The sequence below is a fragment of the Neoarius graeffei genome, chromosome 9 (assembly GCF_027579695.1).
Source record: "Neoarius graeffei isolate fNeoGra1 chromosome 9, fNeoGra1.pri, whole genome shotgun sequence".
NCBI classification, from domain to species: domain Eukaryota; kingdom Metazoa; phylum Chordata; class Actinopteri; order Siluriformes; family Ariidae; genus Neoarius; species Neoarius graeffei.
This window is the reverse complement of record NC_083577.1, coordinates 6,826,847-6,841,003: the sequence shown is the minus strand read 5'-3', so window position 1 is coordinate 6,841,003 and position 14,157 is coordinate 6,826,847. Positions and strand designations below refer to the sequence as shown.

Below are 14,157 nucleotides of genomic sequence, written 5' to 3'. Positions count from 1 at the left end.
ATGAATAGCTCCATGAGATCCCTGGAGGGGTTTTTTGTAGATTAACCCCCCCCCCGCTACATACATACATACATACATGTTATTTACCAGCTTAAGGTCGGTCCGTATGGTCAAATACCGTGACCGAGGTCTTGAAAGTACTGCACGAGGCCCTCTGGCGACTACGTCGCTCGATAGGGTATACATGCACTAATGTAGCTCGGCAGAAATCGCATAAACTAGGTCGTGTAGCTCGATTCCGAGAAATCAAGTTCGGTTCAATTTCAGCCGAATTAAGGTGTATACATGGCATTTTGAACTTCGATTTCCGTCGAGCAACGGCAGAAATTCGATTCTCTCTATGTGCATGTAAACGCACTGACTGAGAAAGACATTTAGCCTAAATAAGAAAAGTGCTCATTCATTAAATTATTTAAAAAAAAAAAAAAGATCTCCAAGCTATTAACCTGACTACTGAGAACCACTGGAACATTCACAATACAGAGAGAGATTGAGGGAGAGAAGGAGAGATCTGCAAAACATCATTTTTCTCTTTGCACACTTTTGAACTGAGTGTTTTCTGGCTCCGCCTCTCAGATGTGTAGAATTCCAGTATTGCCTTCTCTGTAAAATGTCTGCGACCAGGCAACTCATGTTTGGGATCGAGTGTGTTTAGTAATTTTTGGAAGCCTGGTTTTTCCACTATACTAACTGGGATCATGTCTTCGGCACTGAAGTGAGTGATTGCATCCGTTATAGCTCTCCATCTCTGACTCGTTTTCTCATATGGGGGGCTTTGGAGAACGAGGCCGCTATGGTCATTTGTTTAGCTCGTGGGCAAGTAGTTCGGAGTTTAAGAGACTGCATACTGTACCGGGTGAGTTTTCAGGTGATGGAACATATTTGTCATGCTGCTGCCTTTCGTGATGACAGGGTTTTTTGCACACTTTACAAACTTGCTGTTCGACATCCTCCTCGCGGTATCCAAAAAATGCCAGATGACTGACCCCTTACTAGTTCTTTTAGGAACCAGTTCGTCCGCTTCCATTTTTAATTTGTCGCTGAAATTGCCAGAGCTTACACGGCAGCCTATGCAACACCAGCGATTGCACGGACTGAGTCAGCGCTGTAAACCGAAACTAGAAAATCTTCCCGCCGGCAGTGTTGCCAGATACTGCTGACGTTTTCCAGCCCAAAATATGATCAAAACCCGCCAAAAAGCACTTAAAACCACCCAATCTGGCAACACAACCAAAACCAGAAAATCTTCCCGGAAGTTCCTTTCAGCACCGAGATGTCGCCCGGGATTGGTTGGCGAGTGTGTGACGTTATTGTTTTCTTTACCCTTAGGCAGCCTCTCACGTTACTGCCTGAGGGACAGGGAGAAAACCACCGGGAAATGTTTTAAACAAAAACAAGTCGGAAGATGACCATAAAATACTCGATAGTTACGATATAATAATTTTATGTATCGCAAACAGATTTTTCGGCGATATATCGAGTATATTCGATATATCGCACAGCCCTAATCCGAGGCACTTTTTCTTTTTGCTGATGATGTCGACCCAGTGCCGGGTATCGGATCAATGAATCAGTTCTCAACGCGGGGTTTAAAAACCCCAGTGCCACACACACTACCGTGTTGAAAACATATATCCTAATTCCCATACTATTACCCTGACTACGTACTCCTCTAAAAGACGGTTCTAACGAATATATTTCAGTGCTTCTGTAAACGCGAGGTGCTGAAAGTAAACGAGGTGCTGTGTCATTTTCATGGCATTAAGAGCTCCGAGATGGAGACAGAAGTGCAGAGCTCAGTTTACTGTCCCATTTATTTCCATTCCTCAGACACGAGCAACAGCGAGACTCCGCACCGTGTGTAATTTAACGGCTCTGCGTTCGGGCCTGGATTCTCCCGCACCTGTGAGGGGGTAAAAGCACCATGGAACCAAGCGGAAGCTCGTACCTCGTCAGCCCCATGCTCCTGCAGCTCTTTGTAGAACTTCAGCGAGATGCTGATCATCACCTTGGTCTTGTCGCCGTTGGGGTTTGAGATGTGGTACAGCACGCCATCAAAATCTAAAAACGCACACAAACCAACCAACAAACCCCCACTGGAGTTATACATCGCCATATTTACTACTGCATTTACAAACAAACCTTTTAAAATGAGCTTGATGATAATTTTATGAAACGTAGGCAAAAGGTGAATTAGCGCTTTACATTTTTAATTAAAATGTGACTATTTTTTTACAATTTCAAAATAGTAGAAATGTCTCAGTCAGTCAGCTGCTTCCAAAAATTAACAGCTCTTAAAAATAGTAAATAAAATATATTGCAAGCATCACAAAAGCATATTGTGACAAAACGTCCCGCAGTACTGATAATCGCCACCACGCTGCCCAATCCGAATGCAGGAAAGTGAAAAGAATATTATTTAATTCACAATTATTCGCCGAAGATGACGTGAATAACCACTGAGGGCCTCTGCATGCTCTTGCGACAAGGCTTTCGCAGATAGCTTTTCGCAGACAGTTGTAATTTATCGTTGAGCGGGGAGTAATAGGCGTGCGCGATGTTATTCACCGCCACAACACAAGGGGGCGCGAAGTCGCTAGGAGTAGTTGGTGGGTGTGGTTAGTGGAGTGTTTATCCTCCGGTTACTTATAATGACTAGAACTGGAGTCGTATAGATGTCCGTACTTCCTCGATCAACCGCTCTTCGTGCTGCTCCATCTTCGCTCGTGTTTTTAAAAATGGCGGTCGTGAAAACAAACCAAACCGGGAAAGCAGGGAAGCGGAAGTGCGTGTACAGCGGATGTAGAGTGGACCAATCAGAGCCCTCTTGTCTGCAACGCTGTCTGCGAGGCTTCTGCGGTGGTCACAATTTTTGGGAGGTGCATGCAGAGCGTCTGCGAAGGTGGAGGGGCTACGCAGACGCCATCTGCGAGGACTGGGTTGTCAGCATAAATTGGCCTTGAGTGGACGCGGCAGTTATTATTCACTGAGCCTGAGGCGGATAATTATTTTAGTATAAATACACAGGTGAATTTTTTTTAAATCGAATTAAAAAGTAAACTAATTTCAATATGTAATGTTCTGTCACTTCTCTACACCGAGTCGCAAAAATACTGTTTTGAAATCGATAAAATAAATCCCAACTCCACCTCAGCTTTGAATAGTCTTAGACCAAACTTCGCCACATCTTTAGTGCTTTCAGGAACGGCGTTCTCTTTCATCATTTGTAATTCTTCCTCGCTTACGGCGAGACAGCGCTCGGCCGCCGTTTTGCCGAATCGCTCGAGGTGACCGTCTGAATTTCTCAACCAATCGGTGCGTGCGAGTTTCTATAATCGGCTGCGTATTTACACTGACATTACTCAAGCTTAGGTAGCACCGTGTGCGAAATCTCCCGCGAGTTACACCTCACACGCTGATGAGAAGATATATTGGGTGAAATTATTATTGATTTAAAGAGTCAGGTTTTATGCGATTAAAATATTTTCCATCTGATATACCAGTAAACGTTAGCCTAGTAAACTAGACCCACCCGCCTAGCGGCCAAAAATATTTTTGCCTACGAGTGGGTCTAGCCTCGCACCATATCAACAACACACCCCGGGCATCAAATCGTGCCCGCCAATCACAACGCAAGGTTTTTGTTTGGATTCTTTGGGCGGGCTTTTGCAGGAGTGACGACAAGGCTGCGCGACGCTGGAGAAAGCACAGCAGGAAAGATGGCTACCGCTAGTGAACAGCGCGCGTTTGACTCCGCTTGGGAATCAGTTTTAGAAGAATCAGACTTGGAGTTTTCGTTGAAACATGAGCAGGAAGAGGCTCTCCGCTCATTCCTTTTCAAGAAGGACGTTTTCGCTGTTTTGCCGACCGGCTATGGCAAAAGTCTGATCTACCAGCTGGCTCCGCTCGTAGCCAAAAGGATGGGGCTAGTTTGTGCAGTACGAAGAATTAATAAACAGCTTTGAAACATTACTTTTTGATTGTTTCTTATTTTCCCGTTATTTTAAATTTAAGTGAAATTATTTCACCAAACACCACTAAATAAAAACTCTCAAAAACAGTTTAAGCAAACCCTTGGGGAAAAAAAAAAAAAGTGTATGTTAAGTATGTGGTACAGACTCCAAACTTGTGGTCATTATCTCCAAACCTCTTAATATCTAGAACCTGTTTATTAATTAATACGCATTTTGAAAAATTATTTATTTCAAGGCCTCCCCCACTGCTTTCTGTCGCTCTGACTACGTCACAGTCACTGTTGCGCTGATTGGTCAGAGCGTTGGCCTATACGCACAGAGACAGTTTGAAAGACAGCGGGTTGTCCCTCCCACACCCTTCGGAAATGTCTACGACCGAGACCAGACTGAGACCCCGTCCACACGTAGCCGGGTATCTGCTAAATCGAAGATATTTTTCTATGTTTTGGCCTGTCATCCACATGAAAACACATCAAAAACGAATATTTAAAAAAACTCCGGGCAAAGTGAAGATTTTTGAAAACTCCGTGTATGCCTTTTCGTGTAGACAGAGATAACCGGAGTTTTGCGTTTTAGAACGTCACAATCTGCGCCAAAAAAATGACAACAAATCTGCCCTGACGTCAAACGTGCGACCTTTGTTTACTGCAGAAGCCAGATTAAGCATGGACTTAAGCTAGCCGCACACTACGGCGATCCACGCGGTACCGAACCGACCCATTTCAGAGCCGACTCCCGACAGGGCACGCACATATCCCCCGACTGTTGACGAGTGCAGTCGCGATTGAAGCGAAACGTGACAACTTAATAGATTTGTGATTGGCTATTGGATATAGTTACTGTTAAATCCAACACTTGAAGATGCTACAGGCTGAATTACAAATGACACAACACGGAATATGTAGCGCACTATCTAGGCTGCATGAGCTATTATTCCCAACCTTAAATAGTGCACTTATATAGGGGATTTAAAGCGATTTGGAATTCAGCCACACAACTTGAGCAGAGTGGCTTTCCAGCCCACTGTGTCTATGGATAAAGCTTCAGTCTATGGAATTACAGTATATACCTGCATTAGGTGCTACCAACACGTATTTCTCGCGCTAGAAATTGTGTTTAATGATGTCACGTGTTATATGCGAAAGATATGATTGGCTATTGCTAGCGACTCTCGCCGATCAGTCTGGCTCCCGATTAGTTTTTCGAATCGGCTGTGAGGTGAGTCGGTACCATCGAAAACTAGTCTTTACGCCTGACTCGCGACTTCAGTTGGCTCGGTACGCTGAAAATCGGCGTAGTGTGCGGCTAGCTAAAGAGTAATGGATCGGAGTAGTGCCTTGAAAGCGTTAATTATTGTGCAGGTGCTATTTACATGTTTAATTTTAGAAGCCCAACTACTGCTCCAAGAGCACAGGCGATGTGATTAGGCGGTAGGATTTGGGGAAATAATGCCATCTACAGGTTTGGAATGCTTATGAATGTGATTGAAAACGCAGATGTTCGGTTATGTGTGGAAGGGATTTTTTTCGAAGACGAGGTGGTGTGGATAAAACATTTTTATAAACGGAGGGGGGGAAAATGTTCGGTTTTAAAAATACCCGGCTACGTGTGTACATGGCATAGTCTGACTTGCCAGGCTAAGTAAACGTGCTTTTTTTTTTTTTTTTTTACATACTCTAGGTCTTCGAACCTTAAAGACAGGCTGGTACATTCAGATACCATTGATCGCTCCAAACGCCCGTGCGCACGACTGGATGATATTACTGGTTTTTTCCCCTGCCGTAAGTGTGTGTCTTTCACAACAGGAAGACGCTATAATATCAGAAAATTTATAACATGTAATTCTATCAATGTGATCTACCTCCTAAGCGGTCCCTGTGGTCTACAATATGTGGGGTGCACCCGCAGACAGTTGAGAATCCGTCTCAATGAGCATCGGAGCGCCATATATACGGGGGACTCTAAATCGCCAGTTGCAAGACACTTCAATGAAGCTAAACATTTGGCTAATGATCTTAAGTTTGTTGGCATTGACAGAGTTCTCCCCAATCGTCGTAGCAGCTGTACTAGCCAGTCTTTACTGAGATGTGAGGCCAGATGGATTTTTTATTTAAAAACATTGCAACCGAATGGATTGAATGATGATTTTGACTTGACTTGTTTTTCTATGAATAGTTTGTATACTTAAGCCCTATTCGCACGGGATAAGTATTACCTGTGGACCTCTGGTAATTCGGAATAATTGCAGAGAATGTCTGAGTTCTTAGTCCCGTGCGAATGCGCCATGTCTGTAATTTGCCAAGTAATAATTCCGCCGCGAATTACCTACTGTGTTTCGGCAAAACACAGACGTCCAGTGGTAATCCAAGTCCCGTGTGAATGCGCATGTCTGTGTTTGTAATTATTAAACGCGCTGTACTTTTCTGGAGTGAATAATGGAGGATACGGGCGAAATTTTGATAAACAGTATGTCAGGGGCAAGTGGTAGTAGGCCTATCCCGTATTTGAACCAGATAAGCAGAAACAGCTCCAAGAAGAACTCCAAGAAGAAAGCACGAAGAACCTTCAACTGGATGGCTTGTGTGGCAGCATACGGTAAGGAGCCACGCTAACCCCCATGACACAGCAATACGAAGATATTTTGGTTAACGGAGGGAAGACAAATGTTCGTTTAGCAAAATACCCGGCTATGTGTAAACAGCGCCATAAACTGCCTGTTCACTTACATTGTCATCTCGAGATGACAATGTAAGTGAACAGGCAGTCATTTGTCATGTTTTCATTTGCAGTGACCCCGCCTTCTCATTTTGAGAGCGTGGAGCAAACGTACTGCATCCCTATCATGTGCGTTTCCCCTCTCTTAATTTGGATACAGTGCTATTCTTATGCCTACTGTGTTTTCATCCTACCTTATCAGCGGTCTCAAAAGTAGCCGGTCACCGGCGGCAAATCGCCGGCTATGGCTTGTTATGCCGCCGGCTATTGTCAGTCGAGTCACAAAATTTAATATTAAATATTTCTGACAGCAAAAAAAGTTGTGAACGTAAATTACATCCACTATGTCATGCATGTCCGTTGCCGCGTCAACTGTGTTTACATCCTCGACACGAGTGCAGCCATTACTGCCGCCTGTGTTGCCAGATTGGGTGGTTTTAAGTGCATTTTGGTGGGTTTTGAACATATTTTGGGCTGTAAAACGTCGGCAGTATCTGGCAACATATTTTTTTACTTAATACAAGAAATTAATGGATGCCAACGTTTTTGCCAAAATGGTATTTTATTTTCCATTGTTTAGGCAGCTTCAGCATCATACTGAGATTCTGTTCAAATTGTTTTTTTTTCCTTCTATGAAGCCTGAGCCATTTATTTTATTAGTTTATTGTTTAATTTAGTCTTCAGGAGAAACTGCCTGCACACAGTACTAGTATTAATAGGTTTTTTCTTACATGAAAGCTGAGGCATTTATATTATATTTGAAGGTAACTTCATGTTGTGCTGTGAGGTTCTCTGCACTTTAACTTTTGAACCAACAGGTGCATTTGGATAAGTAAAGCCTATTTTTCTGCATTTTTGTAGTCCTGCTAATCTTTTATATTGGTAAAGTTGTTTATAGGACCGTTTCTCAGTGTCTTTGTTTTTTTAATCAATAGTTTTTCAGTAATAACTTAATATTTAACATATCACTCCATTGTAAACAACCCCTGCGCCTCCCCCATAGTCTCCAAAATTTCTGTGGGAAACACCGGCGCGCGTAACAACACTAATCAAGCTTAAGCTAGACGACCCGCCTCAAATACCCGTCCCGGGTAAATGTTATCCCAATTTTAGATGGCCTGTTCCAAACCATCCCGCACCATGAAAAATTCGTACTTGCATATCTATCTATCTATCTATCTATCTATTAGTGCTGTCAAAAATGTCGCGTTATTAACGCGTTAACTTGACTCAATTTTAACGGCGATAATTTTTTTATCGCGAGATTAATGCTCTGTGACATGATGCCACGCCCCGCACAGCCAGAGTCCTCTGCCCTCCCCCGAAGAGCCACGGTGCTCGGCTTAGGTTTCGTTTTCCCATCGGCGGCTCCAGCCCCACTTTGCAGTGGCTGTGACAAGACGTGTTATGCTCTGCAATTTAAAAAAAAAAAAAAACCATTGGTACAACCAGTGTTCGAACTATGCCGATATTTTCGGGGGGTCCCTTTATTCCCTTGGGGGGGGCTTGCGCTTGTCTCAGAGCGCGGCTCTCCATCGCGCACTCACTTCGGATATGCAAATGCTTCCCGTTACACACAATTGCTATGTCAATAAACATCATTTTGCCAATATTTTAGAGACCCCCCAACATTTCCCAAACCATGTTTTCAAGGGATCTCATGTCTGTTTCAGGGGATCTCGGATCCCCCGAGTACCCCCGTAGTTCGAACGGTGAGCAAGCCCATTCACTTTATGCTGATAAGAGAATTACAATGGTTTTTCATGTGACAAAAATGTGCGATTAAATTGCGATTAATCACGAGTTAACTATGACAGTCGCGACATTAATCGCGATTAAATATTTTAATCGCTTGACAGCACTAATATATATATATCCCTGCACGCTTTGCGTGCATTATGTCTGCCGCTGGCAGACATTTTACCATTTTGCACCCTGCTGTAAATTATTTGTACCCTGCTATTCTCCCAAACTTTGAAGCCCCTGCCTTATTAATGCACCATTAATGTACTACAGTAATATGTTGGCACTTCCAACATGCTACAACTGTATTGATTGTCACAATCCGGTCACAATGTCTGTAAATTCAGTGAATTACAGACTTTTGCTTACCCCGTCCGAATGCGCCACACAATAACACAGAGGTGCGGGGGTAACTGCGAATTACCAGAGGTCCATAGGTAATACTTATCCCGTGCGAATTGTACATTAGTCTTACGCTTATTGTCCGATGTTTTTCTTTTTTTTTTTATTATTATTTTCTTTCCTTATAACATGTATCATGACTATAAATTATGTCATTAGTTAAATCATAACAGGAACGGGACTGATGATAGGATGTCTTTATCCATGCACCCTAACCTGTATTCAAGTTTGGTTGTCGGCCTACTATCTGTCTTCCGTGTACGTGGCCTTGTCTATATATGGGCGTGTCTTTATTTTTAATGTTTGCACTTTTCACTTGTGTAGCACTTTTTTGGTTGTTTTAATATGTAATAAAAGTATATTATTACATCAGCATATAGGTGTGCGAGTTCCTTTTGTTTGTTTCCATCTGATATACCAGACATTGATTGGAATGATTTCAGCCCATTATTTAAAAAGAAAAACACCGGCCAAGACGCGCATAAAATCGTAAATATGACCGGTGGCGCCATCATCGACAACTTTTATGCACACCCACCTGAGGAACACTGTACGCGAGTTCGATCGAAATCCGATCAATCCTGTAGCAGGAGTAGCGATTTTTGTAAATGGGGTCATTCCATGTCAATTCACACACCCTCCCCAGTGACACCGCTTCAGTTTGCCTGATATTTATTTTATTAGTGCCCTACTTCCAGATCGGATGTCAGAACAAAATGTAGTAAAGCAACCAGGATGTTTTTCTTGGGATCATCCCCTTGTTTGCATCTTTCCCTTTCCTGTTTGAAAGATGCATTTAACTATTAAGTGTACGGTGGTCAGAGTTTGGCTGGATACAGGGAAAGGTGTCAAATGTAAAAAAACGGCATCGTGAAACAGCCGGGAAAGGGTTTATCCCTTGTAATTGTCAATATAACTAATGGGGTATTGGGTATAAATAATCTTCCCATAGATTAAAATCACTATATGGGTGTGCTTTTACTACCTTAAACACGAATAGGCAGTCAAAACAGTTGACCTACTTTCCGGACTTAGGATTTTTCAGAAAATATGCAAAAATAGTACCATACAGTGGTGCTTGAAATTTTGTGAACCCTTTAGAATTTTCTATATTTCTGCATAAATATGACCTAAAACATGAGATTTTCACACAAGTCCTGAAAGTAGATAAAGAGAACCCAGTTAAACAAATGAGACAAAAATATTATACTTGGTCATTTATTTATTGAGGAAAATGATCCAATATTACATATCTGTGAGTGGCAAAAGTATGTGAGCCTTTGCTTTCAGTATCTGGTGTGACCCCCTTGTGCAGCAATAACTGCAACTAAACGCTTCCAGTAACTGTTGATCAGTCCTGCACACCGGCTTGGAGGAATTTTAGCCCATTCCTCCGTACAGAACAGCTTCAACTCTGGGATGTTGGTGGGTTTTCTCACATGAACTGCTCGCTTCAGGTCCTTCCACAACATTTCGATTGGATTAAGGTCAGGACTTTGACTTGGCCATTCCAAAACTTTAACTTTATTCTTCTTTAACCATTCTTTGGTAGAACGACTTGTGTGCTTAGGATCGTTGTCTTGCTGCATGACCCGGCTTATCTTGAGATTCAGTTCATGGACAGATGTCCTGACATTTTCCTTTAGAATTCGCTGGTATGATTCAGAATTCATTGTTCCATCCATGATGGCAAGCCATCCTGGCCCAGATGCAGCAAAACAGGCCCAAACCATGATACTACCACCACCATGTTTCACAGATGGGATAAGGTTCTTATGCTGGAATGCAGTGTTTTCCTTTCTCCAAATATAACGCTTCTTATTTAAACCAAAAATTCTATTTTGGTCTCATCCGTCCACAAAACATTTTTCAATAGCCTTCTGGCTTGTCCATGTGATCTTTAGCAAACTGCAAACGTGCAGCAATGTTCTGTTTGGAGAGCAGTGGCTTACTCCTTGCAACCCTGCCATGCACACCATTGTTGTTCAGTGTTCTCCTGATGGTGGACTCATGAACATTAACATTAGCCAATGTGAGAGAGGCCTTCAGTTGCTTAGAAGTTACCCTGGGGTCCTTTGTGACCTCGCTGATGATTACACACCTTGCTCTTGGAGTGATCTTTGTTGGTCAACCACTCCTGGGGAGGGTAACAATGGTCTTGAACTTCCTCCATTTGTACACAATCTGTCTGACTGTGGATTGGTGGAGTCCAAACTCTTTAGAGATGGTTTTGTAACCTTTTCCAGCCTGATGAGCATCAACAATGCTTTTTCTGAGGTCCTCAGAAATCTCCTTTGTTCGTGCCATGATACACTTCCACAAACATGTGTTGTGAAGATCAGACTTTGATAGATCCCTGTTCTTTAAATAAAACAGGGTGCCCACTCACAGCTGATTGTCATCCCATTGATTGAAAACACCTGACTCTAATTTCACCTTCAAATTAACTGCTAATCCTAGAGGTTCACATACTTTTGCCACTCACAAAGATGTAATATTGGATCATTTTCCTCAATAAATAAATGACCAAGTATAATATTTTTGTCTCATTTGTTTAACTGGGTTCTCTTTACCTACTTTTAGGACTTGTGTGAAAATCTGATGATGTTTTAGGTCATATTTATGCAGAAATATAGAAAATTCTAAAGGGTTCACAAACTTTCAAGCACCACTGTATACAAATGCTTAGTTTATATTGAAGGAGTTGGATAATCAAAGTTTTTATTGGCTTAAAAGTTCGATAAAAGGTGTCTGTTGATAGGGTTAAAGGCTCATTCCAGTCATCATGTGCCCACATGGCCAACTAATGGCCTGAAGTAGGGCGTACCAAATGGTAATTTTGTCCCGAAGCCATATTTCGGGCCCTCCTGTACCCCCACCTAACCTCTGAGTGCCCTGAAACTCTCCAAGTACGCAGTAGAGTTCCCAAATGATGATGATAAATCAGTTGAAACCCCATCAACATAAAAACTTTCCAAGATATGGACCCCCAAAATGTCAAAAAAAAATTATTGTCATTAAAAAAATCCACTTTTAAGGGGTTAATATCTCAAGTTAGTAAACCTGTGCTATTTTTAGGTGCAGAATCTGATAGACAGGGCCAGAATACATAGATATAGCAATTTACAGGTCTATATCCCCCTTAGAACAAAAAATATTGGCCTCCAAAAAGCTTGCAAATTAAGTGCGCAATTCCCGGACCCCAAAAGTGGGCGTGGCACCCAAACTTTGAAGGGCCATAACTCAAAAATCGTTCGAGCTAGGAAGCTAAAATTTTGGTTTCTTTCATTTGACATCATAAGGCACTAAGACAATAAAAATAAGGCAAACTGAAGAGGTGTCACTGGGGAAGTTTTGGGCATTTGTGTGAATTGACATGGAATGGCCCAATTGCGGCCGGACAGACGACGCGTGATCGCATAAGCTCATCCGGCAAAATTACAAACCTAAGGTTTTCACACTTCTGGTTTTTTCTCTGTACTCCAAGTTTAATACGATTGGTGAAGCGTGAGCGCTGAATTTGACCCACGAGCGCTCTAGAAGTCTGAAGAAAACGGTTGTTATGGTTCCTGACGTATAAAACCAGACTTTCACAGGACTGTCAGTGTTCTTCGATCCCTTTTATCATGCGAGTGCTTGACCCTTTCCACCAACACAAGCTCCATGCTAGTTCTGGGCTGGACCTAGGGTCTGTTCAGAGTTACTTCACCTCTTTTCAAGCAACAGTGAATGGGTTCTTGAACCAGTTCTTTGAACCTTGGCCCATTATTAAAAAAATGTTCCGTTTCCGGTCCACCGGCCGGGTGAGTGCCGTTTGTGCGGTTGAATTTTTTTTTTTTTTAAACGCCGGTTTTTCGACATTTTTTTCGGGTTCGTAAATCTAAAATCGAACTTGACATTTCCGCATTCCCAGGGCTTCTTTCCACTCAGGCTCATACTAGCCAGCCATGACAAATAAGTAGCCGCCGGGGGGAGTAAACACAAAATAAACTCCTGTGCGCGCAGTTCCCAGGATTAAATGTATTTTCCACAGACCATTTATTTATTCACTTTACTCAAATACAAAGTAAAATGGCAGTAAATCATCTTTCTTTTCTTGCGTATTGCATCATGAGGCGTTCCTGGCTTGTAAATCTCTTATTTCCGGTGCATGACACATTCACGCAGCTGAGCATGCTATGAATTAACAACGACAACGGTCTGCAGTGGGGCGACACAATTACACACTCAGCCAACATTTCTCCATTTGTGTATGAAAATACACTCCAACCACTCAGTTTGGGTTCATTTACAACCAACGGTGTCTTTTGATGCCAGCACGTAATTGAACGAGAGAAGACTGGTTTACCGGAGACAAAATAAGCATCATCTCTGCTTCTGTTCCCTCTGATGTCGCCCCCGACAGCCCCGACACACTACTGCCTCCACACCGCATGTCGGGGCCGCGGATGAGTTACTCTCCCCTGATCAACGAAGTCTGCGGGGAATTTGTGGTTATTATCGGTACAAACAGCGCGAATCACAACTTAAATAAGTGCGGTTCAGTTTGACATTATTGTCAGTCCGTTAGATAAACATTTAATTTTATTAAAATCGAAAATTAATATTTAGAGCCTGTGGGCTACAAAAATAATAGTCATTAAAGTGGCCGGCAGCCGGCGCTTGTGGAAAGCCCTGCGTTCCGCGCAGAATATAGAACTGAATCAGCTCTGCGCATGCGCTGTGCGGCACAAAAAAACGGCAGCCACCATGAAGGAAGGAGATCCGGAGTTTTCAAACATTTGCTTAAGTGTGAAATCGCAAAATGGTATTCTAGCGAACAACAAAATAGTAAAGATTCAGAAAAACAAATCATTCAGTGATCATTTTAATAGTGTAATTTCATCCGAACTAGGCCTAACGCTCGATTTAGAACTACAAAAAGTCCGTGTGTCGGACATTTTAAGTACCTTTGTATAAGTTTTGCAAATGTTGCAGTCAGCATTTAAAATGCTAACTTAAAGTTTCTGTACAAGTTTCAGTTGATTAAACCGTCATATTTTATTAAATGTGTCTGCTTTTGTAATAAAAAAGTACTGAAAGAAAAAGCAAACACAGCCTTGCGATTTCTTATCCATCCAATTAAAAAAAAAAAAAAATCCCTCCCTCCCGACTGAAAATTTTTTTGCTCACCCGGTGGACAGGAAACGGATTTTTTTTTAAGGATGGCCTTGGCGCCAACAAGCAAAAGCGGCCCACGTTTTTCACCAGTTTTATGCAAAACTGCTGTAACCAAGGTCGCATCGTGAACGGAGATGCAATGCACAACAGGAGTATAAAGATG

At 42.4% G+C, this 14,157-nt stretch overlaps 1 protein-coding gene across 1 annotated transcript in view; it reads right to left on the bottom strand.

Annotated features, from left to right (window-relative positions):
* The window catches only part of arpc2 (actin related protein 2/3 complex, subunit 2), an 88,132-nt gene that overhangs the window by 48,862 nt on the left and 25,113 nt on the right, over positions 1 to 14,157 (bottom strand). The window contains exon 3 of the mRNA XM_060928988.1: positions 1,949 to 2,061. Coding sequence (XP_060784971.1) covers positions 1,949 to 2,061 — 113 coding nt within the window. The remainder of the gene's footprint in view (positions 1 to 1,948; positions 2,062 to 14,157) is intronic.